At 59.5% G+C, this 26,681-nt stretch overlaps 9 protein-coding genes across 9 annotated transcripts; 6 read left to right on the top strand and 3 right to left on the bottom strand.

The window, feature by feature from the left end:
* Window positions 1-516: 516 nt before the first annotated feature.
* Window positions 517-2,933, top strand: THITE_56092 (uncharacterized protein; the record flags this gene model as incomplete). The annotated part of the gene is made up of 2 exons (XM_003651956.1): window positions 517-2,507; window positions 2,631-2,933. The coding sequence occupies one exon, from the start codon at window positions 520-522 to the stop codon at window positions 2,266-2,268; it is 1,749 nt and encodes a 582-aa protein (XP_003652004.1). The 3' UTR covers window positions 2,269-2,507; window positions 2,631-2,933.
* A 21-nt stretch (window positions 2,934-2,954) lies between these two features.
* THITE_56097 (uncharacterized protein) lies at window positions 2,955-4,610 on the bottom strand (the record flags this gene model as incomplete). Its single annotated transcript, XM_003651955.1, has 4 exons — window positions 4,250-4,610; window positions 4,057-4,172; window positions 3,260-3,945; window positions 2,955-3,197 (listed from the first exon to the last, which is right to left on the bottom strand). Coding segments are annotated over exons 1-4 (1,113 nt in total), but the record flags the coding sequence as incomplete, so codon positions are not given.
* A 2,768-nt stretch (window positions 4,611-7,378) lies between these two features.
* On the top strand, window positions 7,379-8,234 carry THITE_2112864 (mitochondrial 37S ribosomal protein MRP2). Its single transcript, XM_003651954.1, has 3 exons — window positions 7,379-7,671; window positions 7,754-7,925; window positions 8,005-8,234. The coding sequence occupies exons 1-3, from the start codon at window positions 7,565-7,567 to the stop codon at window positions 8,065-8,067; spliced, it is 342 nt and encodes a 113-aa protein (XP_003652002.1). The 5' UTR covers window positions 7,379-7,564; the 3' UTR covers window positions 8,068-8,234.
* An 81-nt stretch (window positions 8,235-8,315) lies between these two features.
* THITE_2112862 (uncharacterized protein) lies at window positions 8,316-9,862 on the bottom strand. Its single transcript, XM_003651953.1, has 2 exons — window positions 8,753-9,862; window positions 8,316-8,696 (listed from the first exon to the last, which is right to left on the bottom strand). Exons 1-2 carry the CDS (start codon window positions 9,726-9,728, stop codon window positions 8,401-8,403), a joined length of 1,272 nt encoding a protein of 423 aa, XP_003652001.1. The 5' UTR covers window positions 9,729-9,862; the 3' UTR covers window positions 8,316-8,400.
* Window positions 9,863-11,333: 1,471 nt separating this feature from the next.
* On the top strand, window positions 11,334-12,588 carry THITE_2112860 (uncharacterized protein). The gene is made up of 3 exons (XM_003651952.1): window positions 11,334-11,473; window positions 11,951-12,247; window positions 12,304-12,588. Exons 1-2 carry the CDS (start codon window positions 11,396-11,398, stop codon window positions 12,182-12,184), a joined length of 312 nt encoding a protein of 103 aa, XP_003652000.1. The 5' UTR covers window positions 11,334-11,395; the 3' UTR covers window positions 12,185-12,247; window positions 12,304-12,588.
* A 1,057-nt stretch (window positions 12,589-13,645) lies between these two features.
* THITE_2112855 (uncharacterized protein) lies at window positions 13,646-16,804 on the top strand. The gene is made up of 2 exons (XM_003651951.1): window positions 13,646-16,403; window positions 16,556-16,804. The coding sequence occupies exons 1-2, from the start codon at window positions 13,808-13,810 to the stop codon at window positions 16,609-16,611; spliced, it is 2,652 nt and encodes an 883-aa protein (XP_003651999.1). The 5' UTR covers window positions 13,646-13,807; the 3' UTR covers window positions 16,612-16,804.
* A 1,647-nt stretch (window positions 16,805-18,451) lies between these two features.
* On the bottom strand, window positions 18,452-20,275 carry THITE_2112852 (uncharacterized protein). Its single transcript, XM_003651950.1, has 2 exons — window positions 19,519-20,275; window positions 18,452-19,462 (listed from the first exon to the last, which is right to left on the bottom strand). The coding sequence occupies exons 1-2, from the start codon at window positions 20,194-20,196 to the stop codon at window positions 18,608-18,610; spliced, it is 1,533 nt and encodes a 510-aa protein (XP_003651998.1). The 5' UTR covers window positions 20,197-20,275; the 3' UTR covers window positions 18,452-18,607.
* A 371-nt stretch (window positions 20,276-20,646) lies between these two features.
* On the top strand, window positions 20,647-22,314 carry THITE_2112849 (uncharacterized protein). The gene is made up of 3 exons (XM_003651949.1): window positions 20,647-21,751; window positions 21,817-22,050; window positions 22,168-22,314. The coding sequence occupies exons 1-2, from the start codon at window positions 20,935-20,937 to the stop codon at window positions 21,921-21,923; spliced, it is 924 nt and encodes a 307-aa protein (XP_003651997.1). The 5' UTR covers window positions 20,647-20,934; the 3' UTR covers window positions 21,924-22,050; window positions 22,168-22,314.
* Window positions 22,315-23,013: 699 nt separating this feature from the next.
* THITE_2112846 (uncharacterized protein) lies at window positions 23,014-24,076 on the top strand. The gene has a single exon (XM_003651948.1). The coding sequence runs from the start codon at window positions 23,509-23,511 to the stop codon at window positions 23,935-23,937; it is 429 nt and encodes a 142-aa protein (XP_003651996.1). The 5' UTR covers window positions 23,014-23,508; the 3' UTR covers window positions 23,938-24,076.
* Window positions 24,077-26,681: the final 2,605 nt, after the last annotated feature.

The raw sequence follows: 26,681 nt of genomic DNA, 5'->3' as shown, positions 1-26,681 counted from the left end.
TGGGCACTTTTTGGGCATTGCGGCGCATCTGTTCCTGACAGTGGCTGGCCATAAGTGATGGATGGCTAGAAGCAGGATCCTTCTATTCCGTACCTAACTAATTCGAACGGTGCTCGGACGGTATGGAGAGGCATCTGGGCTCTGCACCTGAACTCGCCAGTTGAGAGACCATTGCAGCGGCGTTCGGGCAGCGAATCAAAGCAACAAGTCGAGCTCCTGTGGGTCTTAACTACCGTGAAATGGCCCCGGTGTGATGCGGGGCTGCCAAGAATGGACGGAGTACGCGAACTTATTTCCAAGCTCAACACCAGCTCCTCTCGGTCTATCGTCATTGACCGGACGTCCCGCTTTGAGCGGCTGACAGCCACTGACAACCAGAACCATCAACACAAGGAACCACTCAAGCGCAGTTGCCGGAAATGTGTTAAGCTTTGACATCTGCCCCCAGGTCCATTGGGACCATCTGACGGTTCGACGTTTTGATCCCTGAATCGGCTGCAAATTCGATCATAGGCCACGATGCGCTCCCGCCTCCTTCTCTTGCGCCGTGCGGGGGCCCGCAAGCTGCTGCGCACCTTCACGCAGAGCACTGCCGTCCGCACCGACCTCCGCGCCCGGCCACAACTCCCATTCCTCTCCGTCCCGTCTACGCGCACCCGCGTCCGCTACCTCACGACTGAGCGCAAGGCCCAGCTCAAGTACGAGATCAAGACGGGCATCAAGTATACGGGCTACATCTGGATTGCTGGCGCCGCCTTGCTCGCCGCCTGGTTTGCCATCGTTCAGGAGCGTCTCGAGCGCAGGTACCCCACGCCCCACGAATGGCGCTTCCGGACGCGCATGGACCTGCGCGGCGGCAACTGCGCCCGCTACGAACCCCTACCGGGCAAGCTCACAGACTGGCTGCAGGTGGGCTGGTGGTTCGAGACGACAATTGCGCGGCTCCACGATCCCAAGATCGACGGGCAGGGCGTCAAGGATGCGCCCCACGACTGCCCGCCGGGGACGAAGGACGTCACGGCCAAGTCGGAGGAATGGAGAAGGGGTTACTTCGAGGCCATGATGGGCTACGCCAAGGCCGCCGAGTACATGGACGGCTGGGTGCTGGATAAGTCGAGGAATATTGTGTTCCCGCCGGGGGTCATGATTGGCCCGTCGAACCCCTTTCCCAAGCCCCTCCCCCCGGGCTACAAGGGCGCGCCGAGAGAGGAAGACTGTGAGCTGCGCTTCGACCCGCCTGATGCCATCTATCTCCGGATCCTGTGCACCCCGGGCTTCACAAACCGGCAGAGAATCGAGGCCGGCCTGGCGTATGCCTCCTGGCTGGAGTACAAGGGCATAGCCGGCCCGGCAAGCATTGTCTACGAAGACGCAGTCCGCCTGGCCGCATCTGAGCGGCCAAACCTGCCCGCCGAACCGCTCGACAAAAAGACCTGGGTCCTCAACGATGCCGCGGGCCCGCCCTCCGAAAACCTCCTCACCTCCCTCACAGCTTACGCCACCTTCCGCGCCCGCCAAGGCGACGTCTCCTCGGCCCTCCCCATCCTCGTCTCCATCCTGCAAGCCCGACGCAGCCTCCCCGAGCCGGAACAACCCGCCCCCGCCCCCGCATCCCTCGCCGCGGCCCTCAACACCACCGCTCCCAACAAGAAGACCAGCACCACCTCCAATCCCTGGTCCCTCCTCACCAAGCTCTTCACCCCGCCGGCCTACCCGCCCCCGCCGCCGGACGGCACCGCCCCGCCGGTCCGCGACCCGCTCGACCTCTGCCAGGAGGCCGCGCTGAGCCTGCACATCGGCGAGATCCTGTACGCGACCGCGGCCTCGCCCGCCGGCCGCGAGGAAGGGCTCGGGTGGACGCGCGAGGCCGTCGACGTCGCCGAGGAGCAGCTGCACCGGCTGCCGCCGCGGCGCACGGAGAAGCCCGACCCCGCCCGCGCCGCCTGCCGCGAGTGCCTCGCCACGGGGCTGGGCAACTGGTCGGCCATGGTGGCGCGGCTGGCGCGGGAGGAGCGCGCGCGGAAGGAGGCCGCCGCGGCGGCTGCCGCTGCTGCGGGGCAGAAGGCGGGCAAGCGGCGGGCGGGCTGGTTTGGCGGTCTGTGGGGGGAAGGGGTTGCTGGGGCTGCCGCGAGAGCGGAGGAGAAGGAGGAGACCAGTCGGTGGGCGGCGGAGGAGAAGGTCATTGAGGAGCGGCAGAGGAGGGTCCAGGATCTGTTGGAGGATCTGAAGCCGCCGCCGAGGGGTATTCTGTCGTTCCTGCAGGCTTGATTGGTGGAGCCGCGCCCGTGGATGTCCTGGATGGTGGGGTGTGTATCGATACTTGGTGTGAATATGTATGAGCACGGGTGGATGGTGTCGAGAAACCGCTCGTTTTCTGGATGGGCAAGGGGAGCAAGGTTGGGTAAATTTGGCGGGTGTTACGGTAGGAAAGTTGCATATCACAGGCATCGGGAGCAACTATGGGAGATCAGGCCTTGAGATTGAGGGAATATCTAACTGGCTGTACGGTATGTAGGAGGAGCCCTGGTTTGCGTCTAGAGCGCTAAACGCTCGAGCATCAAGTGGACTCATCGACACCTCCTGAGAAACTCTGCGCCTCGATTCTCGACGCTGCTCTAACCGATGGTGAGATCCTCGATCTCGTTCGCCAGGTCCTTCACCTCGAAGTCCTTGCTCAGAGAAGGCGGCGACATGCCCTGCTGGCCGCCGGCCTTCCCATCTTCGGCCCCGTCGCTCTCGGATGGATTCGTCGCCTTTTCAACATCGGGCTTGGCTTCCTCGTCTGCCATTTTCGCAGACTCCGGCTGGAACTGCGCCTGACTGTCATCACCCACGGCATTATCCTTCCTGGCCTTGGCTTCAGCTTTCTCGGTCTGCGCTTTCTTCGTCTCGGCGACACCCGTCTCCGGCGCACCCCACGGCGAATCCAGCTCCTCAGTTGTGACACCGGTGCCCTCCTCGCCAAACACTGCGAAGACCTCGTTCTTGTACGCGTCGCCAGCCAGCGCCACCTGCTGGATCCAGCTGACGACCTCCCGCTGGGCCTCGATGAGCATCGTTTCGGTGTACTTGGCGGCGGGGCCTGCGCTGTAGACGGGGCAGCCGAACGAGGTGAAGCCGGAGGCGCCAGGGTTGCCGCTCGGACCGGCGACGGGCGTGTCGACGGGCGTGTGGTGGATGACGTACGCGCGTCCGCGCTGCGAATGCGTCAGTCAGTGTCTTGTCAGCAACTCAGCCCCGTCAGTCCAGGACAACCTACCTCCTTCATGAACCGCCTGAACCCTTCACACTTGAAGTTCGCCGAGCTGTAAAACCCGCCCATCACCACCAGGCAATTCAGCCTCGTGCCAACCTTCTTCCACACCTCCTCATCGTCCAGATACCCCTCCACCTCATCCGCCGCATCACCCACCGCAATGACATCCACCTTGGCCCGCTCGTCCACCATCTCCCCGTTCAGAACCACCTCCTCGAACACGGCCCGCACGTGCTCCCGCACCGTCCGATGCCCCTCAATCTCATTCTCCTTCTCATGCCACCGACCCCAGTGGACGGCGCTGGCCATCGGCACGGCGTGCCGCTCCACGGGCGTCAGCCCGCGCCCGCCCTCGGGCCACCACCACAGCTCGCCCGTGTTGGCCAGGACGACGTCCGGCGGCGGCTGCGCAGCCGCCTCCGCCGCCGCCGTCAGCGCGCCCACCAGCCCCAGCACGGAGCCGCGCGTGATGCCGCCGCGCCCGCAGATCACGCGGTGCGCGAGCACGCCGAGCGCCTGGCAGGGCTCGCCGACGAGGAGGACGACGCGGGAGGCGGCTGCGAGGTGTGGCGAGGTCAGCACGGGCACGTGCGGCTGCGAGGGCGGCGTGCCGAGCGGGAGCCGCACCGTGGTGAAGTTGTACGGCGACGGGGCGGTCAGGCGGGCGTGGATGGTTTTGCGGACGGCTTCTGTTGCGCGTTAGGGGTAGGCCTGGTTGGGAAGATGGCGGGACGACAGTGGGAAGGGACAACAACTTGTGGAAGAAAGGAAGGAGGGGGGAGGAGAGAGGGAGGACTGACCGTTGAAGGCGAAGCGCTGGCGCTCGTTCCAGCGGGAGTTCTTGGTCAGGTAGTACTTGAAGTAGTAGTCGGAGTTGTCGATGGATCGGATCTCGTCGATGTCGTTGATGAAGTAGCTGTGGTGGATGCGGGTCAGCACGGAACGCGCGCGAGACTGAACGACTTGTCTGAGACGGGAATCTGGATTACGTACCCGAGTTCTTTGAAGTCGGCGGCAAAGACTGGGTCGGCCGGGAGGCCCGACCAGCGACGGCGAAACATGATCGGTCGGTCGGTTTGTCGGTAACGGCAGCAACGGGAAGAGGAGAGGGAGGTTCTCGAGGTCAAGAAATCGATATTTGGTTGGCTGGAAAGTTTTTTTGGTTTCTTGGGGATGAAGGAGAAGAGTGGAAGTCACCAGAAAGGTAAGAATTTCCAGTTCCTTCGTCGCTCGGTCCCTGGGTGGTCGGAGAGGGAAGGAAGGAAGGCACTGAAGCGCCTTGTTACCTTACTTTCTAGCCTCCCGTTCCAATCAACCACGCAGAACAGCGGCGCACTGAGGTGCCCACGAAACCAACTTTTGATTCGCGCGGTTGAAACACAGACTGTCCGAGTTCAAGTTCTTGTTGAGGTTGTGGCCTTGGTTCTCCCACAAACCACCAAGAGAGTGCAGGAGCTTAGTCTATCTCGACTACGAGTTCCTATACCAAGAATCGGCCATGCGATGTGACAGAACAGACAGGGCGCACCGGCGAAGAGGGAAAGTGAAGATACTGGGAAGCAAAGCGGACAGGAACAGGAGTGAAGCGATTACGGCGTGGACATCAAAAGGCGAATCCAGCCGATTCCTAAGGAGCTGAAGACAGACCGGAGGACAGCAAAGAAGAAAAGGGAAGTTGGACACTGGAGAACAAACTGTGCATTGGGTATCATGGATGGGATGCTACGAGTAAATCGGGACCTCAGCAAGCAGTTCGATAATCGCCTCATCACCTTTTTCAATGGTACACGACGACAGCGTAATGTCACCACGATCAGTTAAGCTGGGGTTGGCGCCCTTCTCCAGTAGCGGCTTTACAACACTCGCAATCGCACTCGAAGCGGCCCACGACAGTGACGTTCTGCCAAGCCCCGGTCCAAGTCCACGATGTCAGGGTCCTAGCTTCCTGAGCAGCCGTCCTTGTCGAAGCCGAGCTGGACGGCGAAGTAGAGCTCTTGCGGCCTGAGCGGACAGGTCACAAAGAGGATCCACAGGACACGAAATCTGCAGTAGTTTGGATGCTCACCGTCTCGCCCCAGGATCATCCCGAACAGGTCGGCATGCTTTGGGGCTTTTCCTGAGCCGCTTCCGCATCTTGTCGATGAGCTTCCCGCGATACTCGGGTTTGAGGTTGTTGACGACGGGGATGGCCCAGAAAAAGATCAGCGAGGATTTCTCCAAGAGCTCAGCCTACAGCGGTTTTGTCCTTGTGGATCCTGAGCTTTGCCCGCGATGTGGGTTCGGTGTCTTCTCCGTGGCTGGCTTCGCTTTCCAACGTCACCTCGCGGCCCTTCTTGACTTCGATGTGCGGTAGCACCGGCTAGAGAAGTAGATGTCTTGGAAACGTCAGCAATACCGGTGCGTTTACTCTCTTCCTTTCCATCTTCTCCATGTTCTCCTCCCTGTCCTCTCTGCACTGGCGGCCTGCTCAGCGCCTTTCGTAACATCCGCTGTCGGGGTTCGACTAGATCCTGTGGTTGACGACAACGTGAGAGAGGAGGTCGAGGGGTTTTGGCCGAAGAGCAGCACCTCCGGGAAGTGGAAGCGTCTAGCAGCGTCGCCGAAGTCGCCCTCTCGGCACTGCCGGTTCTCGCTCAATGCTTCGACTGGCCTCTGGCCTCCAAAGTCCTGGTATTTTTGGGTTGCCCGGTGAGTTGGAACCTCAATTCGAAAAATGATACCGGCATACTCCGGGACACCACGGGGCATGGCATGCTGAAGCCCTTCTCCTTGACGGCAGTCTGTTTTGCTGCTGCCGGCGGTACCCAGTGTCTGCAGCGGACGCGCTTGAGGTTTCATCAAGACGGGCGGGACCCTTTGGGACTTGGTGCTGGTTAGAGGAGCGGTCAGGCCGAGCTGTCTGTAAGGCAACGGCAGGGTGGTCGGGCTCGGCTCCTTCATGCGCCAGCGCCATCAGGGTGGCTTGCGGTTCAGATACCGTTTGTTCGGGGCCGACAGGATGACGGAGTACACAAGCGACGGGAGACAACAAGCTCATCGATAGGGGTTGGCTGATGGCTAAAGAGGTCCCGCCAAGACTAATTTCGGCTAATTGTCGGCAATGTTTTTACAGCGTCAGTACCCCGCCAAGACCGCCAAGGGGTTTGCACTATCGCCACGGGTTAGCCACGGGTTAGTTCGCCGGGGGTGCGGGGGGCGGCGCCAGCCCCCCGCTGGTTAGGGTGAGGGTTATGGTTAGGGTGAGGGTCAAGGTTAGGGTGAGGGTTAACTTCGTTTTCTTTTTTTTCGATTTGGTTGAGGTTTCGTAAAGTTGTTGCAACGAGTCTTTGCGATTGTTCGTTGTTGATGTTGCTCGAAGTCGTCGAGGCCCCGTCGCGGCCCCGCTCACCCCGTGGCGATTGTAAATACTTGTAAGCGGCAGTCTCCGAAATTAGTCTTGGCGGGACCTCTTTAGCTATAACCGGGGGTTGGCAGTCCTAAATCGTGTACACATTCTGTCCGGAGCAAGCTCACCCTCATGTCGAATACATACCTTATATTGTTGTGTACGTTGCTGACTTTGGCGGCTGCCTACCGTCGCTTCGGCGGGACGAGCGAGGGCACTGGCAACCGCGATTGAGAGCGTTCGTTCCTGTCACCATAAGCTTCCGCCACAGCGATCTGCATTGATAAACATGCCAGCAGATTGATTTCTTCCCCGCATCCCGAGCATCGCTCGAGATTGCAATGAAGAAATGCAAAGCAGTTCGCGTCGCCTGGAGACAGTGTAATACCAGGGACACGGTGGAGGTCGAGCATGCGCAAGCGCAGAGGCAAGACCTCCGAGGGCCAAAAATAAGATTAATCACGATTCTGCTCCGTAGAGCAGTTTCAGAGATTAAACTGAAAAGAACAGATACTACACTTGATCTAAGCCAAAAGGCAAAGAGAGCTGAGGAAAGAAGAAGAAAAGAAATCGAAAATGGGGGAGGGGGAGCAGGAAATATATAGGCTGGCCCAGGTGGTCTGTGCACGTGTGCAAATTGCCAATTTGCAGGCGTGCACAGACAATTTGCCAACGTGCACAGACCACCGCGCCAGCAGAGCGGGTGGGTCACGCATCAACCAAGTTGCTGTGTTGGGACATTCCGGCACACCGCCCGGCAATATCAAACCTCGCCCGGCGTGGGCGGGCCAGCTGGATGGCTCCATCGCGAAAGGCCTCATTGACCGACGAGCAGCCCAAGTCGACGGCGTTCAGAGCGTCCACCGAACCGCATTGTCCGACCGCATTCTCTCGGCCATTCCTCTAGCACATCCACCGCCAAGATGTCGATGTTCAGGGCCAAGAAGTTCGACCTCGGGTGTTTCACCAACATCAAGATCATCCGCGACCACTCGAAGCGCAAGGCCTTTGCGGCCGCCGAGCCGGAGAGGTACAGATTCAATACCGTTTGTCCCCTGGCTGACGCCCACCGCATCGCAGCTGACAAAGTAAACTCTCTCTCTCCACGTCAGACAAGCGCTGCGCTACATCATCCGCAACACGACGCTCCCCGCCCGCACGCGCGCCATCGCCCAGCTGCTGCTGACCCAGATGCACTGCTACACGCGCCCGACCCAGATCCGGAACCGGTGTATTCTCGGCGGGAAGGGGCGGGGTATCTTCAGAGATTTCAAGATGTCAAGGGTACGTACGGTTGACACCGCAGGCGTATCTAAGTCGAGGGAGGGGAAGGGGACCGCGGCGGAGGCTGACAAGTTCGCAGTACAACTTCCGGTTGCAAGCGCTGGCGGGTAACTTGCCGGGTGTGAAAAAGGCCAGTTGGTAGAGGAGGCACCGGAGGGTATCGGACTACGCTGCCTTTCGATATGGTGCGGCGGCATTGGGTTCGCGATAGAAGGGCGTGGCAGAATGACGGAAGGGAGTTTGTGAGCAAAGGCTCGCAAACGTGTATATCTGGAGTGGCTGCGATCGTACTCGCAATCACGCATCTACCTTGTACGATTGGCGTTGCAATATCAAACATGTTATGTCCTAATTCCGTTCCGTAAACGCCTCGGCCCCTGCGATCCCTCTATCCCGTGCCCCCGTATACCTTTGAATGGTGTGTGAAACGCCATTCGACAATGTTGAACTTGCTTTTTCAACTTGATGGATATCATTACAGTGATTTGCCGCTCGCCTCCTCGGCCGCGGCAGCCTGGTCGAGACTCCCGGCAGCCATGGCCTTCTCGCCGGCTCGCTTTTTCAGCACGTTCTCAATGAACGCCTCACCGGCCTTGTAAGACGACCGGACCAAGGGGCCGCTGGCGCAGTACAAAAATCCCATGTCCAGGGCACGCTGCCTCCAGAGCTCGAACTCCTGGGGCGTGACGTACCGCTCGACCTTGAGATGGCGCTTGGTAGGCCGCATGTACTGGCCAAAGGTGACGACGTCGACGTCGATCTTCCTCAGCTCTGGTAGCCTCGTTAGCTTCTTCGCCCGGGGGACTTGACATGGAAACGCAACTTACCCCTAAGCGTCTCCCAAATCTCCTCCTCCGTCTCGCCCAACCCCAACATGATGCTCGTCTTGGTAATGATACCCTCCTTCCCCCTCACCGCCTTCACGTGCTCCAGCACCTTCAAGCTCTGCCTAAAGGTCGCCCTCCGGTCCCGCACATAGGGCGTCAGCCCCTCCACCGTCTCGACGTTATGTGCGTACACATCCAGCCCGCTCTCCGCCACAACCTTCACCATCTCCAAATCCCCGCCAAAATCCCCCGTCAGCGCCTCCACCAGTATGGTCGGCTTCTTCGCCTTGATCCTCCGGATCGTCTCGGCAAAGTGCCGCGCCCCGCCGTCGGCCAGATCGTCGCGGTCGACGCTCGTCAGCACGACGTAGCCGAGCCCCCAGCGGGCCAGCGCCTCGGCCGTGTTCTCAGGCTCGTGCGGGTCCAGCGGCGGCGGCGTGCGGCTGGTCTTGACGCTGCAGAAGCGGCAGCCGCGCGTGCACGTGTCGCCCATCAGCATGATGGTCGCCGTCGCCGCCGCGCGGCTGCTGCCGCCCCAGCACTCGCCGATGTTGGGGCACCGCGCCTCCTCGCACACCGTGTGCAGGCCCAGCCCGCGCAGGTCCGACTTGATCTTGGCGAAGTTGGGGTTCGCCCCCGCCGACGGGATCGGCGTCTTGAGCCAGTCGGGCAGCCGCGTGATGGTCTGCTTGCGCCCTTCGGGCCCGACCGTGGCCGTCCGCGGCGCGTAGGCCTCGCTGGGCGGGAGCGGGCCGGAGGAGGGGAGGAAGTCGGAGAAGGGAGCGACTACGGTGTCTTTGAAGTAGGTCGGGCGTGGCTTGCCGGGGGTGCTGGCGTCTGGGGATGTGGTGGCGGACTGGGGCTGCGGCTGCTGCGCATCGGAGGGGGATGGAATCGTGGCATAGCTGCGGGATGAGAGCGCGGCGGCGCGTGCGAGAGAGCGCCGCAACGGCGCCTGCATCCTCTGGATGGGCATGGGCGACGCCATTGTGCTGAGGGATGCCCCGTGTCCGGAAGAATCGGGGACGGGGTGAGCCAAAACCTGCGGTGGTCGGCTAGAACCGGCGATAGTGCGTTCGCTGATTGAAGAATGGCTCCGGTCTTGGCAAGGTGGCGCCGGCCTGGGAAAAAAATTCAAGATTTGAAGGGTTAGGGTTGAATCCTGTCGCACTGTCCTCTCTGTCCAAAAGACATCCTGGTCCTGCTTCACACAACAGCCCCCAACAACAACCGACCTTCGGTAGACGTTAAAGAGGTCCCGCCAAGACTAATTTCGGCCAATTGTCGGCAATGTTTTTACAGCGTTTTTACGCAACCCCGATTGCCAAGGCGTTTGCTCTATCGCCAAGGGGTTAGTTCGCCAGGGGTACGGGGGGCGGCGCCAGCCCCCCCGCTGGTTAGGATTCGGGTTAAGGTTAGGGTGTAGGTCAAGGTTAGGGTGCGGGTTAACTTCGTTTTCTTTTCTTTCGATTTGGTTGAGGTTTCGCGAAGTTGTTGCTACGAGTCTTTGCGATTCTTCGTTGTTGATGTTGCTCGAAGTCGTCGTGGCCTTGGCGATTTGTAAATACTTGTAAGCGGTAGGTTCCGAAATTAGTCTTGGCGGGACCTCTTTAACGACGACCCGACCTTCTGTTGCGCCGTTTCCAACTCGGCCCCAATACCCTTAAATCACAGGAAAGTCGCGGACTCAACCTCTACCACAATATACTATGTGGGTAGCAAACGGCAGGGCGGTAAAATGCGGAGAAAATTGATTCAACAACAGCCGGTAGCTTGCAGTCGCAGAGGAGGGCATTGCGGCGATGAAACAGAGTTGCGACAAGCCGGCGAACAGTGCTTTCCATTGGGCTGTGCAACCTTGAAGGCTGGGACAGGCACCGTTAGGAGGATCTTGAGAACGAGCAGGGAGTTACGGATCCGTGCGGAAGCAAGGTACGGATACGGACTACACCTAGGTCCTTTCGCTATTGGCTTCCCTCCTTCGCTCCATGGCTCTCGCTTGGGTTCGAGTGCTGACGACATAACACGAGGTAGGTGGCCAACTCAGCCATCCTCATCTACATTCAATTAGTAGTAAGCACTGTCGCCGAGAAAGATGCAGAAAAAGGTAATGAATGGGGGAGCATTCAAAGAAATAATGAAGAAAAAACCTGTCCGTGTCGAAGGAGCTCCCAGCCCCAACCTCTCTCCGAGACTTGGGAACAAAGCACATGCGGAGCTGCAAGTTGGCAATCTCTGGCGCCTGGGCGGCCGATGGATCTCTGTGCCTGCAGAGGCTTGGCAAGCTAAGGCGCTAACGTCCCATGCACAGCACAAGGCATATGCATGTTAGTGGCTGATCGGCAGGGCCTGGTACGTTTTCAATTGGCACCTGACACAGCCGCGTTCCCCGGTCATCCCCTGCTCGTTTCCGGCTGGCGTGTCGCCTGCAGAAAACAGGCTCTCAACCGCCGGCGCAGCCCGTCAGTCTTTCACCAACGACCTTGCTCTCATCTCGTACCTCCGCATCATTTCGGATTCACCATCCCCATCGCCCTGCCGTAGCGCGCCGAATTTTCCAGCGAAACTAGACTGCCTGCGATTGTTCTTCGCTTAGCGGAACCATCTTCTCGCCACTATTAGCGTCCGCCGCCGCCCGTCAGCATGTCTTCGGAGCCGTATGACCCGTACATTCCCAGCGGCCAGGGAAGCCAAAATGACAGAACAAAGAGGATCCAGGAGGTGGGTGGTTTCCTTGGACTTTACCGAGCAGTGTGCGATCGCGCGGGAAGGCAAGCCATGTGACGGGTTCCGATCCGGCGTCCCGGGCTTCAAACGGCCACCAAGCTGCACCCTCATCGCTCGCTGCCTCCGGTGGCTACCCGAATGCCGAGAATTGCACTGAGCGCACCAACTCAACCACCTTGTCTACGATGGAGAAGTCTGGCGGAAAGCGTCGCTGCGCCCAAGCATGCTCGCAGGCGACGAACCACCAAGGTCGAGCTTGCGGCCGCGAGCCGGCAGCAGCCTGACACAGTTTGCCCGCGGCCACTGGATGTGCTTAGCGGGGCATCGATAGTTCTATCTCTGGAGAACCTTGCACAACCCGGCGCGCGTTGAGGGGCTATATACGGATTCGATCGCATGCTGCTTGCACTCTGCCGTGGGCATCGCGCCGTCAGGCATATGGAGAACGGATGGCTGACTCTGCGTTTCCAGCAAATCGATGACACCGTCGGTGTGATGCGCGAGAACCTCAACAAGGTCGCGGACCGTGGCGCGCGTCTGGACCACCTGCAAAACAAGACAGACGACCTGGCGCAGTCCGCGCAGAGCTTCCGCCGCGGCGCCAACCAGGTCCGCAAGAAGATGTGGTGGAAGGTGAGCGCAACCCTCGGAGCCGCGCTCACCATCAATCTTCGTCGGCATCTGACGGTTCTTTGCAGGATATGAAGATGCGCATCTGGCTCATTGTCGGCATCGTTGTCCTTCTTGCCATCATCATCATCCCATCAGGTAGGTGCTACCCCGCCTTCCTTTACGCCTACACGGCATATTAACGACGGGCTCAGTTCTCGCCACGAGACATTAGACTCGGCGTCGGCGCTACGGTGACCAAGAGGGCGGTTGCGGAGCGGACACACAGGACGGGGGTTGCGCATGGAATGACGATCCGCCGGGAACGGGATTGATGCTCGTCTGGGATTTTGCTTTCTGGGAGTTTGTTTTCTGATTTCAATCACGGCCTCCTCGCTGGGCGCCACGGCCTGGCAGCGGGCCACTCGGCGTTGCGTGGACCTCAGCTTGGAGCGATGAACTTGTCCCTACTGCACATGTGTACTTATGATGGATTGCGAGGCAGCGGGTTCCCCCATTACGGCTAATTAAAGATGGCAGTCATGAGCATGACGACTTTGACGGTTCTCGATGACGTGCTCGTGTGCAGGCCATGGAAAAGAGTCGCATTGCGGCGGGCGCTCGAGTCCTGTGGAACAGTAGAGGACTGCAAGTACAACGTGACGAGCTGAAGAGCACATCGCGAGGGAGAGGGAGGGAGCACGGGAGAGCGAGGACCTAACCTCAGCGTCTCGATTGACCTGACCTGAACCGACTCCGGAGCGCTCAACACCGCGGCTCAGACCCGGAGCTGAACCTGGCAAAGTCCGGTCTGACCTCACCAAGCTCCAGCTTGGCCAAGGTACCGGCTTCTCGACACTTAAATTAACCCATGCCAGCTAGCAAGCCGCCGTTGCACTCAATGGCAAGGTCTCACGATAGCTGCGCTGTGCTCTGCCTGCGGCGACTCCTATGGGTTTGCATTAGTAGCGCACGCGGCCTTGGCATGAGACATTTCAGACGATGTCGCTCTGCCACCGGCCTGCCCCGTCCCGGTTATACAGAGGGCTGCTTGCTTGTGCACGTGGTGGTACCGCCTAGTATTCCGTAGACAACGCGGCATCCTCCAGTATGAGCGATTAATGGAATGTGATCGTCGTGAATGGCATTGGACAGAGCGAGGCGGCATGTTTTTGGCGTCTGCAGGTCTTTGCTCTGTGTCTGTCCTGCCCTGCCTGGGTCGCTCCACAGTGGTTTGCAGGGACCTGCCCCAAACCGGGGTCTGAGCGGCTGCCAAGGTTCCCATCTGCAGCGGTTTCGGTTCTCAATTTTTTTTTTCTGCCGTGGCTGCCCCTCCACCAACAATCGGCTCCCGCCGCCCCGCTAGACCGACAGTTGCCCAGGGTCCCGACCTAAAAAAGCCCTGGGGGGAGACCACCGACTCCGGCATCGCGTCTGATCCTCGACCTCTTGCCATTGACCTCCGGCAGGGCCTCCGCCTCTCCTCTGTCCTCGTCCCGTTGGCTTCCCCGCAGTCAATGGTAGGTGGTCCGCTTGCGATTGACTCAGCCGAGGCCCAGTTGCGGTCAAGCAGCGCTGTTTATTACCGCTAGGGATTGTTAGTCACATCGGCAGCCTAGCAACCCGCCCACAGCTGTTCTCGACGAGTCTTCCAGGGGACACCTTCCACCTTCCTCTCTTCCCTCTTCCCTCTTCCTTCTCGGCACCCCGCTCCCAACCATGCTCTCTGCCAGTGCTGTTGCCCTCCGGGCGGGCGCCCGCCGCACCGTCCGCCGCGTGCCCCTCCGGTCTCGTGCGCCCGCCCTCTCCGCCGTGCCCGGCGCCGTCCGCCGCCACAGACCATTCTCCACGTCCGCTGCCCGGACCGCCGACCTCAGCACCCGGGCCATGATCGTGCAGACCCTGTCGTCCGTCGGCTCCAAGCGCGAGGTCCAGCAGTATCTCTCGTTGTTCACTTCCGTCTCGTCCCAGCGCTTTGCCGTCATCAAGGTCGGCGGCGCCATTCTCACCGACTACCTCGACGAGCTCTGCTCGAGCCTGGCTTTCCTCTACACCGTCGGCCTCTACCCCGTCATCGTCCACGGCGCCGGGCCACAGCTCAACACCCTGCTCGAGCAGGCCGGCGTCGAGCCCCAGTTCGAGGAGGGCATCCGCGTGACCGACGCCAAGACGCTGCGCGTGGCTCGTGATCTGTTCCTGCGGGAGAACATGAAGCTGGTCGACAAGCTGGAGGAGAAGGGCGTGCACGCGCAGCCCCTGACGACCGGCATGTTCAGGGCAGAGTACCTGAACAGGGACAAGTGGGGCTACGTGGGCAAGATCACGGGCGTGAACAAGCAGTCGATCGAGACGGCCATCAACAACGGCTACCTGCCGATCCTCACCTCCATGGCCGAGACCGACGACGGGCAGATCCTCAACGTGAACGCCGACGTCGCTGCCGCCGAGCTGGCGCGTGCGCTGCAGCCCCTGAAAGTCGTGTACCTGTCCGAGAAGGGTGGCCTGTTTGATGCGGCCGGCCAGAAGATCTCGGCCATCAATCTGGACGAGGAGTATGAGCACCTCATGTCGCAGCCCTGGGTCAAGTACGGCACCAGGCTAAAGATCAAGGAGAGCAAGGAGCTGCTGGATACCCTGCCGCGGTCGTCTAGTGTCGCCATCATCCACCCAGAGCAGCTGCAGAAGGAGCTGTTTACCGACTCGGGCGCTGGCACGCTCATCCGCCGCGGCAGCAAGCTGCTTTCGGCCACGAGCCTATCCGAGTTCAAGGACCTGGACGCGCTCAAGGCGGTGCTCGTCCGGGATCGTGACGGCCCGAATGCGATGGCCGCCGTGGACAAGTACCTCGAATTCCTGGGCCAAAATGACTTCAAGGCGTACTACGACGACGCCATGAATGCGCTCGCCATCGTGCTACCTGCCAGCAACGGCCGCCAAGCTACGCTCGCCACGCTGACCATCACCAAGTCTGGCTGGTTGACGAACATCGCCGATAACATCTTCACTGCCCTCCGCAAAGACCACCCCCAGCTCGTCTGGACCGTCAAGGAGGACGACGAGAACCTGGGCTGGTTCTTCGACAAGGCCTCGGGCAGCGTCACGAACAACGGCAGCGTAATGTTCTGGTACGGGATCGACAATACCGACGAGGTCTTCCAGTTGATGAAGGACTTCGCTGAGCACGGCAGAGCCATGCTTGGCGACTCGAATCTCGAGTCCCGGCTGCACCGCGCTGCGACGAGTGGCGCGAATCCGGCGGCCCAGCAGGTTCGAGCATACTCGACTCTCGCTCGCCGGCCGGTCCTCGCGGCCCCCCGCTTTGGCGGCCAGGCCTCCAGCGGCAGGACGTTCGTCACCCAAACCAACCCCAACCCGCCGATCGGCAAGAAGAACGCATCCAAGTCCCAGCCCGCCAGGATAGCGCTCATCGGTGCCCGCGGCTACACGGGCCAGGAGCTGATCCGCCTGCTCGACTCGCACCCCAACATGGACCTCCGCCACGTTTCGTCGCGTGAGCTCGCGGGCCAGAAGCTCGCAGGTTACGACAAGCGGGAAGTCATCTACGAGAACCTCAGCCCCGAGGACGTGCGCGACATGGAACGCCGAGGCGATATCGACTGCTGGGTCATGGCGCTGCCCAACGGCGTGTGCAAGCCGTTCGTCGAGGCCGTCTATGAGGGCCGCAAGGGCTCAAACCACAAGAGCGTCATCGTCGACCTCTCGGCCGACTACCGCTTCGACAGCACCTGGACGTACGGCCTGCCGGAGCTCGTCCCGCGCGAGCACATCACGCAGGCCACGCAGATCGCCAACCCGGGCTGCTACGCTACCGCCGCGCAGCTCGGCATCGCGCCGCTGGTGCCCCACCTCGGCGGCATGCCGCACGTCTTCGGCGTCTCGGGCTACTCGGGCGCGGGCACCAAGCCGTCGCCCAAGAACGACGTCGCCCTGCTGACCGACAACATCATCCCGTACAGCCTGACGGGCCACATCCACGAGCGCGAGGTCAGCACGCAGCTGGGCGCACAGATCGCCTTCGTGCCGCACGTCGCCGTCTGGTTCCGCGGCATCCACCACACCATCTCCATCCCGCTCGCCAAGACCATGACGTCGCGCGACATCCGCCAGATCTACCAGGACCGCTACGCCGGCGAGAAGCTGGTCAAGGTCGTCGGCGAGGCGCCCCTTGTCAAGAACATCAGCGGCAAGCACGGCGTCGAGATCGGCGGCTTCGAGGTCGACAAGTCCGGCCGGCGCGTCGTCGTCTGCGCCACCATCGATAACCTGCTCAAGGGCGCCGCCACCCAGTGTCTGCGTACGTTCTTTTCTTTTCCTCCGTCCCCTTTCACCTTTCCCCACGCTACCTACCCCTTCCCACCTCCCCGCCTCTCCCCTGATACCAATTCCTTCCCTGAATCCTTAGCACACAGTCCGACATTGCTAACGACCGTGTTCAACAAACTACAGAGAACATGAACCTCGCCCTGGGCTATGCCGAGTACGAGGGTATTCCGGTCATGTAAATGACCCCCCTCCTTTTGTTTCGCGATACAGTGGTACAGTAAAAATGGGACGAAAAACAACGGTACATATATCCGCTCGGTCACGGCTTGATGGATGCGGGGTCCAGGCGCTGGTTAGCGGGCTTCTTCCTGCTTTCTTTTCTTTGTTTCCCTTCTTTCTTTCTTTTCCCCCCTTTTGTTCCTCGATGTCGGCAGGAAGGGTCCGTTCAATCTTTTGGTCATTCGTCGTTTCCATCTTGTGGAGTTTCTTTTCTCTTTTTTGGGGGGCTCTGGTTTGAAAGACTGGGAAGAGAGAAACGTTTTGCGTTTTTGTTTACTCCCCTTTTCCCTGAAAACGGGAGGGAGTTTTCCATGGCTGTGGTGAGGTGAAGGGGGTAGCAGGGCAACTACACTAACTGTGAGGGTTTTTGCTCCTCCTGGTTGTGTTTCGGCCGGGACCAGGTATCTTGTATATATCGCGACCTAGTAGAGTACGTAGTGAGTTGTTGAGTGGGGGAGGATGGGGATGGGGAATGCAATGCGAATGGTGGTGTTGATGGATGGAGTTGGCAAATTGTGAGGGCCCGGTGAGCGCGACGAGTTGGCTTGATTGTGTGGCAGGTCGTGGCTGTTAATGGTGTGGGTTTATTTCTTTGCTCATTGTGCTGGCGGGTGGCCATGGCCTCTCCGGTGTTTCACGGAGCTCTTGTGTAAGTGTGGTTGGTGAGAGAAGCGGTGGATCTTCGCAGTGTCCTCACTTGTATAGAGCAAGTCCATCATGGTCCATCAAGGTGAGCACGGGAAAATTGGGACGTGAATCTCCAACTTGTGGACGATGAAGCTTCTGGGCCTTCACACTGGAGTCTCGGGATGTGTAATGAGATTCGCTGGGGGGGAAGATAATTATGTTTGAAGGCTAACTATCTAACTTACAACTGAAGGCTAACCCTCTAACTCACACTGACGCGCTGGGGAGTCCAGCCTCGACTCGAGGCCGATCCAGTCAAGCGTTGTCCTTCGCGCACTTGAAGACTGCCCTTGAAGTCTTCTAGCTCCTACATACTTGGAGGTGACCACGGAATGGGCTGGGAATGCTGGCCCCATCTTTCAGGGGAGCATGCTGAGCTCGTCGGGAGGCCGAGACAAGTCTGCTGAACTCGGGGGAAGCTGCAACAACAGACTGGCGAGCTCCCACCTATTAGGTTCAATAAACAGGCCAGATTCATATAGCCGGTGTAAAGGAAAGTTGGGAAATCTAGGAGCTTAAGGGTGCGACCGTAAGGCCAGGTGGATAAAAACCAAAACACCGAGAGAAGACATCAAGACACCGCTTGGGTCTTGAAAATATCTTGTGGAACTGATTTAGCACCGAGCCCAATTAAGGAGCTAGCTGTCTCTTGGGGGTCAGACAAGGAAGGCTTCAGGCACGACTCGGGATACGGAATCTGTCGAGGCCGACTCGGTGACTACCGGGTATGCACCCATCGGGCAATCATCCAGCTTCGGGTGCCCGGGTTTCAGCTGCGGCATCCGTTATCAGTGCATTGAAGTGCAAAACAAAGCCGTCCCGGTTTGCTTTGCCGGAAGCGGTCTTGTTTCAGCGTTTCAACGACGAGGCACTGTGGATGGTGATCGAGGGGGGACGGGAACCGAAAGGCCAGGTTGATCGGTCTCGCACCCCTAGGAGCTGGTTAGCCCTGGCCTGAGACAAGAGCATATGGGGTCTGAGGGGAGCCTTTTGGTCGAGTTGGAGTTTGCTTGTCTTGTTGCCGGAGCATGCCATGCAGCGCGTGTCCCTCATCTCTGGCTTATGTCTGAGCCTAGTGTCCCTTTTTTTTTTTTTTTTTTTTTTTTTTTTTTTCCTTCTTCTTTTTTTTTTTTCTCTCAATGATTTCCTTTTTCTCTTTTTGTTGTTTGGCACCATAATACTTTCCCCTAACCCCCCTCAATCTTTCCAGCATTCCCCTCCAAGAACCCTGGCTATCCTTTGTCGCAGGTGCAAAAATTCTGGGTAATCCTAGTTGGGAGCAGCAGCCTCCCCAATCATGCTATATTGCGCACCCGCGCCCGCCCACACAAACCGTTTGTCCGCAATATCCGGGTGGTTGAGATGTGTTGCAAGCTCGACTTCCTCCTCCTTGTGGCCGATCTGCTTGGTCAAATTGAGGCCCCAGGTGTAGACCTTCTCGTCGGTTGTGACAGCCAGGCTGTGCTCGCTCGCCGCCGCGACGAACGCGGGCGACAACCCGGGGACAGCCGTCGGCACCCGGAGGAAGCTGGGCTTGCCTCGCGAGTCGCGGACCACGAATTGGGAGGGCAAGTCGTCGATCTTTAGACCGGTGGCAAAGGAGTAGAGGCGGCCCCAGGCGAGACATGTTCCATCCGCCGTAACTGCGAGGCTGTGGAAGTTGCCGCCGGTGATCTGGATGATGCGCGGTAAGCCCTCTAAACTCTTGACGAGACTCGGGACAGACACGGTGAGAGCGAAATCGTATGCCGACTCGTACTCGCCGGCGTCGTCCACGACGCCAATCTGACCGGCGTTGTTGAAGCCCCAGCCGTAGACCGAGCCGGCGCGGTCAACGGCGAAAGAATGATTCGAGCCGGATCCGATCTCGACGATGTTCTTCAGACCGGCAACTTTGCGTGGAATCAAGCCTTCCTTGTTCCAATCCACAACCCTGGACGAGAAGCGGCGGCCGAGCTGTCCGTCGGTGCCTCTGCCCCACGTGTACACATAACCGTCGGCTGTGAGGGCCATGACGTGGTTGCTGCCACAGCAGATTTTGACGACATCCTGGACAAGAAGGATGAGAGCTGGCCTGCGCTGCACCTTGACGGCGGGCGAAAAGGAGAGTTTCCCGTCCTCTGACTGCCAGCAGGTCAGCCTTTCAAGTTTGGCTTGTAGGGTGAGACGTGCTCACTTACCCGGAATGTACCCCAGCCATAGACGCGACCAGTGCTGGTCAAAACAAACGTGGCATTGTCCGTGGCGGCCACTTGAGTGAAGACGGTGCCGGGAGGGACATCACCCATGTCGACGGGCGTTGGTGTGGACTCTTTCGGGTTGAGCTCGCCCTCGTCATCGCTGTCGCTCTCCTCGGCGTCGGCGTCCACCATATTCCCTTCCCAGGCCGTGTCTCGGCCCAGTGCGCCATGGTCGTTGACGCCCCAGGTCAGTATCCGGTTGTCGAGGGTCAGAGCGACACCATGCATGGCGCCGAGGGAGACCTGAACAACGCCGGCGGGGCCGGAGAGGTACGGGTTCAAGCGCGGTCTGCCGACGTTTCCCGACTTGACCGAAGGTCCAAGGCCGAGTTCGCCGCCGCTGTTGGCGCCCATAACGTAGATGTTCAGGGGCTGGGTTGGTCTTGTGGTGAGGATGCGTGCTTGTGCTGCGCTCTGGGGCCGCTGGGTCGCTCGTTGAGGCCCGGCTGCCGGTGGCGGCGCAACCGGGGCAGCTTGGGCCTGGATCAGCGGAGAAGCGGTTGTCGACCCTGTCTTCTGCCGCTTCCCGCCCGAGGCGATGTCGTTCTCGGGCCGCCTTTTGCCGCCGGCCCCGTTGCGGGTGCGCCCCGTCGTCGTCGGCGGCTTCCTGGGCGCCATTTTCCTTTTCCCGTTGGAGAAATCTGGGGCACGTCGCTAATCACTCACAGTGTCGAAGCTCTTTTCAAAGAGAGAAAAGCCATGAGAGCGAAAGAGGAGAAAGACAGGGCCTTTTACGTGTTTGTCCGAGACGCCAAATCCGTAACGTTTGCCATTAGTCATCTTGCTGAATGCTGCCTGGCTGGCCAGTAACGAGGTAACCAGTCATTTTTACGGAAGCAGCGCTGCGGTTCGTTGGGCTTGGCTGTGTGTGCCACATCGTTACCTCGACGGCTTTCAACCATCTTCGTTGTTTCCTTCATTTCATTCTCCCCTGTTGAAGTGAGCCGCTAGCGTACTGAACGGAGCAAGTCAGAGGCTTGATGACAGAAGATAAGGTGCTGTGGACCCTGGCCCACCTTAACCTGGAACTTCTCCATCTTTCCGCAGCGGCTCATTCCTGCCCATTCCGTCTTCGCTGCGTGCTTTCTGGAGAAGCTGCACGGCCCTAGGCGCTTTGAATCGGCGTTACAGTGAACTGCATTTCCCCGTTCCCCTCGCAGCTGCGCCAATGGCTCCACTCACCACGTCGTCGATTGAGGTGGAATTGAGCACTCGTCAAGCAAACCGTCATCTACCTCCGTACTCGCAGCTGCGTCTCCTTCAGCAAGAAAAGTCGGGCAGGCGACATCCCCGTCATCTGCCGTCTTCTTAGCTAATCTATTACTGTGGTTAACCCTCAAACCGGGTTGCAACACCATGATTGACCTCCCTCTCGACCATGGCTCCTTGGAGCACATCCTGCCCGTGACCTGGAAATCACAGATCACCGCCTGGCTCGCCGAAGACACGCCCTCGTTCGACGTCGGCGGCTTTGTGGTCGGCAACGACCACCGCACCGCCACCCTCTGGGGCAAGTCATCCGGTATTCTCGCCGGCATCCCCTTCTTCAACGAGGTCTTCGCGCAGTGCGGGTGTACCGTCGATTGGCATGCCCGCGAAGGCTCGCACATCGAGACGCACGGCTCCAAAACCGCCCTGGCCACGGTGAGCGGACCCGCACGCGGCCTGCTGGAGGGGGAGCGCGTGGCGCTCAACATCCTGGCCCGCTGCTCGGGCATTGCGACCATGAGCCGCCGCCTACTGGTCAACTTACGCAGTGCTGGCTACAAGGGCACCTTGGCGGGCACGCGCAAGACCACCCCCGGCTTCCGGCTCGTCGAGAAGTACGGCATGCTGGTGGGCGGCGCGGACACTCACCGTATGGACCTGAGCACCATGGTCATGCTCAAGGACAACCACGTGTGGAGCCGCGGGAGCATCACCCAGGCGGTCAAGGCCGCCAAGGCCGCTGCCGGATTCAGCGTGAAGGTGGAGGTCGAGGTGCAGAGCGAGGAGGAGGCGGATGAGGCCATTGCTGCCGGTGCCGACGTGGTCATGCTGGACAACTTCACTGGGCCCGGCGTCAAGGCCGCCGCGAGGAGTCTTAAAGAGAAGTGGAAGGGCAAGAGGGAGTTCCTCCTCGAGGTCTCGGGCGGCTTGACCGAGGACAACGCGGAGCTCTACATCTGCAACGGTAGGCCGCCCGTCTTGAAATGCGAGCAGCTGTAGATGCGTACCAAACTGGCTAACGTGAGTCAGATGTCGATATCCTCTCGACAAGCTCCATTCACCAGGGCGTGCGCCACATCGACTTCTCTCTCAAGATTAATGTAGAGAAAGGCGAAGGCCCGGAGGTGTCGAGTTAGGCAAAGTGGAAAAACCAATTGTTGTAACAGCCATCGATTGCGACTACACAAATGTTGGGCAGGTATCGGGTGTGCGCTGCATTCCGTTCGGCTATGAAGCTGCAGGCTCTGTCAACTCTCTCGCTTGGTGGGTGAATCAACTGAACGGCATGCGGAATGCGGCCGCATTCTCAAGCCTCGCAGTTCACCGCTTCTTTTCTGCATGCTACCCTGCATCTGCGAAATTAACGTCAGCCACTGCCAGGGGAGGTAGTCCAACTTGCCGTCCGGCACCCTCAATGCTACGTTTACTTGACAGAGAAGAACGTGTGAAACCGAATCTCTTTGTCTCACTTTTCCCCCCAAGCTACTGAAGCAGCATTCAGGAACGGTCCTTCCTCAAGATTTGGCAGAACATCAGCCACCTCGACCATCGATGACGGCAGGAGGATGGATTGGCCGTTGAACATGCTTTCGACCTGCCCGCATAGGACTGATCTGCAGCTGATCCCTGTCTGCCCACGTGGCAGCCGGGAGTGAAGGCTGGGGTTCAACAGCAAGGCTCGGGTCTTTCGGTCCCTCATTCCCTCTCGTGCTTCCTCGGTTTCCTATCCTCCTGCAGCGCGGCGCCCAGCAAAGATGGACAGGCAGCAAATCAGACGAGACATCTTGACTGTCAAACCCCATGGACCGCTTTTACCCCGGCACGGCCGGAGTCCTTGATTCCCCTGCGGCGCCATTTCAGTGCCGTTATCCCCAACTGGCTTTCGGCATGTTGGTCCGCCCCTGCTCGCCTGCGGCGCAGATGCTCATCCGCTGGACTCGGCGACAGCGAGGCTGGGCCCAGCCCCTGCTGGATCCCTGCTCTTTCCCACGTGGTGGAGGATTTGGATCCCGGTCGACCCGCTCCATGCATGACACCCCCCCGGCTTGCCCAAATGTTTCCTGGCAGCCTTCATTGTACACTATCCCCTGACACTTCCCGGCATTCTGCCTGGCATGATATGGGCCGCAACAGAACCTTGGTTGGCGCAGGTTGATCCACTTGAGACGGACAACTTTCCCATTTGCACTAGATTCACCGTCAGGAGCGCGGGCATGAGCCGCAGGGTTGTAGCGGGCAGCAATGGGCGCGCGATCACATCGAATTCTTGCGCGTGACGGAGCTGTCATGGCCCCCTGTGTCCTGTCGAAGCACGCCCTTGCACAGACAAGCCCGGGTTTGGCTCAAGAGATGCGTTGTTGATGCTTCCGCCTTCAATTTGGCGGCTCTCCTTGCCTGCTTCGACCTCTCCTGGCCCCCATCTCCCCAACTTCTGGGGCAGCCTGCCACATATAAAAAGTCCGTCTCATTCGGACAGCGAACAGCGTTCGACGCCAGCGTTTCGAATCCTCACTCTCACTCGCTCCTTGTTCGTATCCTCCCATCTCCTTGTCCTTCTCCCGTCGTGCCAGCCACCCTCGTTCACGTTGTCCAAGAACGAACGGACTTATACAACACCGCAAACCTCCAGTTCCCCTAACACAACACACCCCAGAGCTCCCTCACCTATTAACCACACCGGCCTCCTCCCAAGTCCACCCTTCGCCGGCTTGGCCCTCCCCCATGGGCATGGACATGGGCATGGACATGGACATGGACCCCCCCGGCGGAACTCACAAGCCCTCAGACGAGAGGACAGCGCTCTTCGTCGCCGCCGCCCAGCGCGCACAGCAGCGGCGAGAGCAGCACACGACCGACACGCGCCAGGCCGTGCACGAGTACACCGCCGCGGCGGCGCGCAAGATCCGGGAGGCGCTCGGTCCGAGCGCGAGCGGGCTGGGGGTGGGGCTGGCGCCGGTGCTTGTCGCCGAGACTGATGCGGAGGCGGAGGCGGAGGCGGAGGCGGAGGCGGAGGCGGAGGTTGGTCTACCGGTGCAGGCAGGCGCAGAGGCAGCGACAGGTGCTGCGGCAACCGGGGCAGCCGGGGCAACCGGGGAAACCGGGGAAACGGTCGTCATGCCTTGCCGTCCTAAGACTAAAGCGAGAAGATGAAGTTAAAGGGCGGCGGGGTGGAGAGGTCAACGGGGGTTGTCTGTCTGTTTGCGAGGTGGGCAGGGAAGCAAGACGATCCAGGGGAAAGCCCTGGTTATCTGGTTGGGTTTAAGTCACACTGAAGCCTTCCGTGACGCAGGTGTTGCAATCGGGTGCTTTCGCTGACGGTTTGCGCGTAGAAGGAGGCATTTTGGATTTGCAAGAGGTGTGGTATAAGTCATGTCGGAGCGCCTTCATGAACTCAGCACTGGGCCTGCATTTAATGACAAGAGGCTTTGATCAAGAGATGCATTAGACTTTGTTTATTCTTTCCTATCTCCAGGACCTGGATCGTCCTCAATCACGGGTAGTTGATGGCGAGGAGCGATCTGAGCAGAACGGATGCAGCTGGGTTCGAGGAAAGATGAGCGGCTGCTCATCTCAAGTGTACATTGCACATTACACTCCTGTTGTCACTCCTGCGTGCGAAGATCATTCACGGTTGGTTTGAGAGGACAACAGCCACCCTGGAGGGTTAGCCGAGAGGGTAGTGTATTTCTCAGCCTTGGGCCATGTCGGCAGTATTCACCCGTTCTCTCTCGGTCGATCAGATAATTATGTACCAGTTGACAACCCAACCAACCAGTTATCTCAGTCTGTCTCAGTCTGTGGCCCGTCTCGCCACTAATCTGGGACAGAAGTGCACGCAAAGTTGGCCAAGCAACGCCACATCGCCAAGGGCTGCAGCAGCCACCCGCCACGAAGCACAGCGGTCGAGGGGGCGGTGTGGCTTCCTGCTGAACGTTAGTGTACGCCGAGTCCATGCTTACCATTCCCTTACCTGAAGCTCACGAGTGAGCGGCTGCATCTGTGTGGCGCAGGTCCCCCGGCGCGCGTGGCCCTTCCCACGCCCTTCCTCCTCGCGACTTGGGTTGGTGTGCAAAACAGGAATGGCTGGACAACCAACCATCTACACTACCTTACACAATAGTGTAGATGAGACATACAGGCGGACTTCCGTGGAAACTCCAGTACAGCCCCCATGAGCGGCCGGGGGGCGGTGGCTCCGCCCGGAGAAACAACTCCGGACTCACTTGAAACGCGGGGGATCGAGCACACCGGTGCTTGGATAGCTGCCGCCCTGGACACGGAAGCGCGTTGGAGCCGGCGAGACGAGTTTGCGCTAGGCGCTTAGCACCCTCTGAGTACTGAGCACGCCTGCGGTGTTGTCTGTTGTGAGATCGGGTTTTGGATGCTCTCAGGTGCATCTCGGACGGAAGGGGGGGAGGTATGTGACACGCATGTCTCCACACTCCGTTGACAATGGTGTCGGCGTCGGAGACACTCCGTCACGTGGTGTTGTGTTTTGATGATATTGCTCAATTGCTCTGTGGCCCTCGATAAAAGAGGCTGACCTTCAAGCATGCAAGTTCCATCCGGCCACTCGCGTTCTCTGCCACGAGCTGATAGTTTGGATAGCGTACCAGAAGCGTTCAGCTCTCCCGAGTCGCCGAACGAACCGGGAAAGTTGCGGACCTAAAACGGGAGTTATGGTCACAGCGACGATCATTTGGCGTATCTTTCCCCAGCGGCCGCCGACAGAGGTGCTACGGGTACACATGATCTTGCCTCGCTGGTCCCGGGTCGCGACATGAAGGGCGGGTAAGCAGCGTGGGAAAATGGAGTGGCGTTACTGAAACCGAAGCCTACAAGAAGTGGGCGATGGGTTAAACCTCCTCCGACGATTTTGTTTGCCAAAGCAGTCAGCTTGGTGGCAACGAGAATCCCGGAAGCTTTGTTTACGGCGCCGTGTTCCACTTGCCAACGTATCATAACCTCTGACGACAGTCACAAAATGCCCATTTCTGTTGAACCAGTCAACAACCTCTGAGTGGAGACCGAGATCATTCGAAACTTCGAGCTAGAAGATGAGCTGACCAGCCATCCCGCCTTTGCTTCGGCTGATTCGGCTTTCGGGGACCGGGAGGCCCAGGACGCCAATTGTCGAGACAGATATCCCGTAGGCATTCGAAGCGTATTGTTCCGACCCGGTGGTGGACGTGTTGTCTGGAGCATCAGCCGGGTTTGAAGATGAGTTCGAGGTTGAGGCTGACCAAGGCTACACCGCCGCTACGGGCTTGTTCCCGGGCAGTTGGTTGAGCGAGGGCCTCGGTAGTTCCTATTCTTGGGCATCCGCACCTGGCGGAGACCATATGGAGGAAACCTGGTGAGCTGAGTTTCACGTCAACTCGAAATCGATGCTACTGACCTAAGAGAGAATTGCCGCAGTGGGTAACAACGACCTTGTGGAGTCGCCTCCGTGCTGGAAGTGTCTTGTCCCGTCCAGGCCGGAACGAGTCCGAGCGGCCCCGCGTGGTGGCCGCTGCAACGACGAGGAGGACAAATGCAAGAAGCGCAGCAGGCCGCGCCGGCAGACCTGGGGAGATGGAGAACCTTAGGTACCCTTACCCACCGAGACGGAACAGGAGGTTTCCAAGCCTTGACGCTGGAGAATTTCTGGGCTTTCTGGCAGGCTACCGTATTGGAGGTCAAGGAAGGAGCGACCGGTCCCCTCATTCTCCCCCGTAAACTCTGCTTTCATTCTAGGTATTTCGAGTTTCTGAGTGCTGCTGCCTGGCACCGTGAGTTCCTCTGCTGTACCGTTCGTGCCTTCCCTTACACAAATAACCGCTGGCTCTCCTTCTCCGCATCTGGCGCCCTTCATGGTCTACTTTTCGCCTTCTAGGTGTCGGTATCAATCTGCC

Source organism: Thermothielavioides terrestris, chromosome 2 (genome assembly GCF_000226115.1).
Source record: "Thermothielavioides terrestris NRRL 8126 chromosome 2, complete sequence".
In the NCBI taxonomy this organism is placed as follows: Eukaryota; Fungi; Ascomycota; class Sordariomycetes; order Sordariales; family Chaetomiaceae; genus Thermothielavioides; species Thermothielavioides terrestris.
Note: the sequence above shows the minus strand (reverse complement) of the source record. Positions and strands in the feature narration are given on the sequence as shown.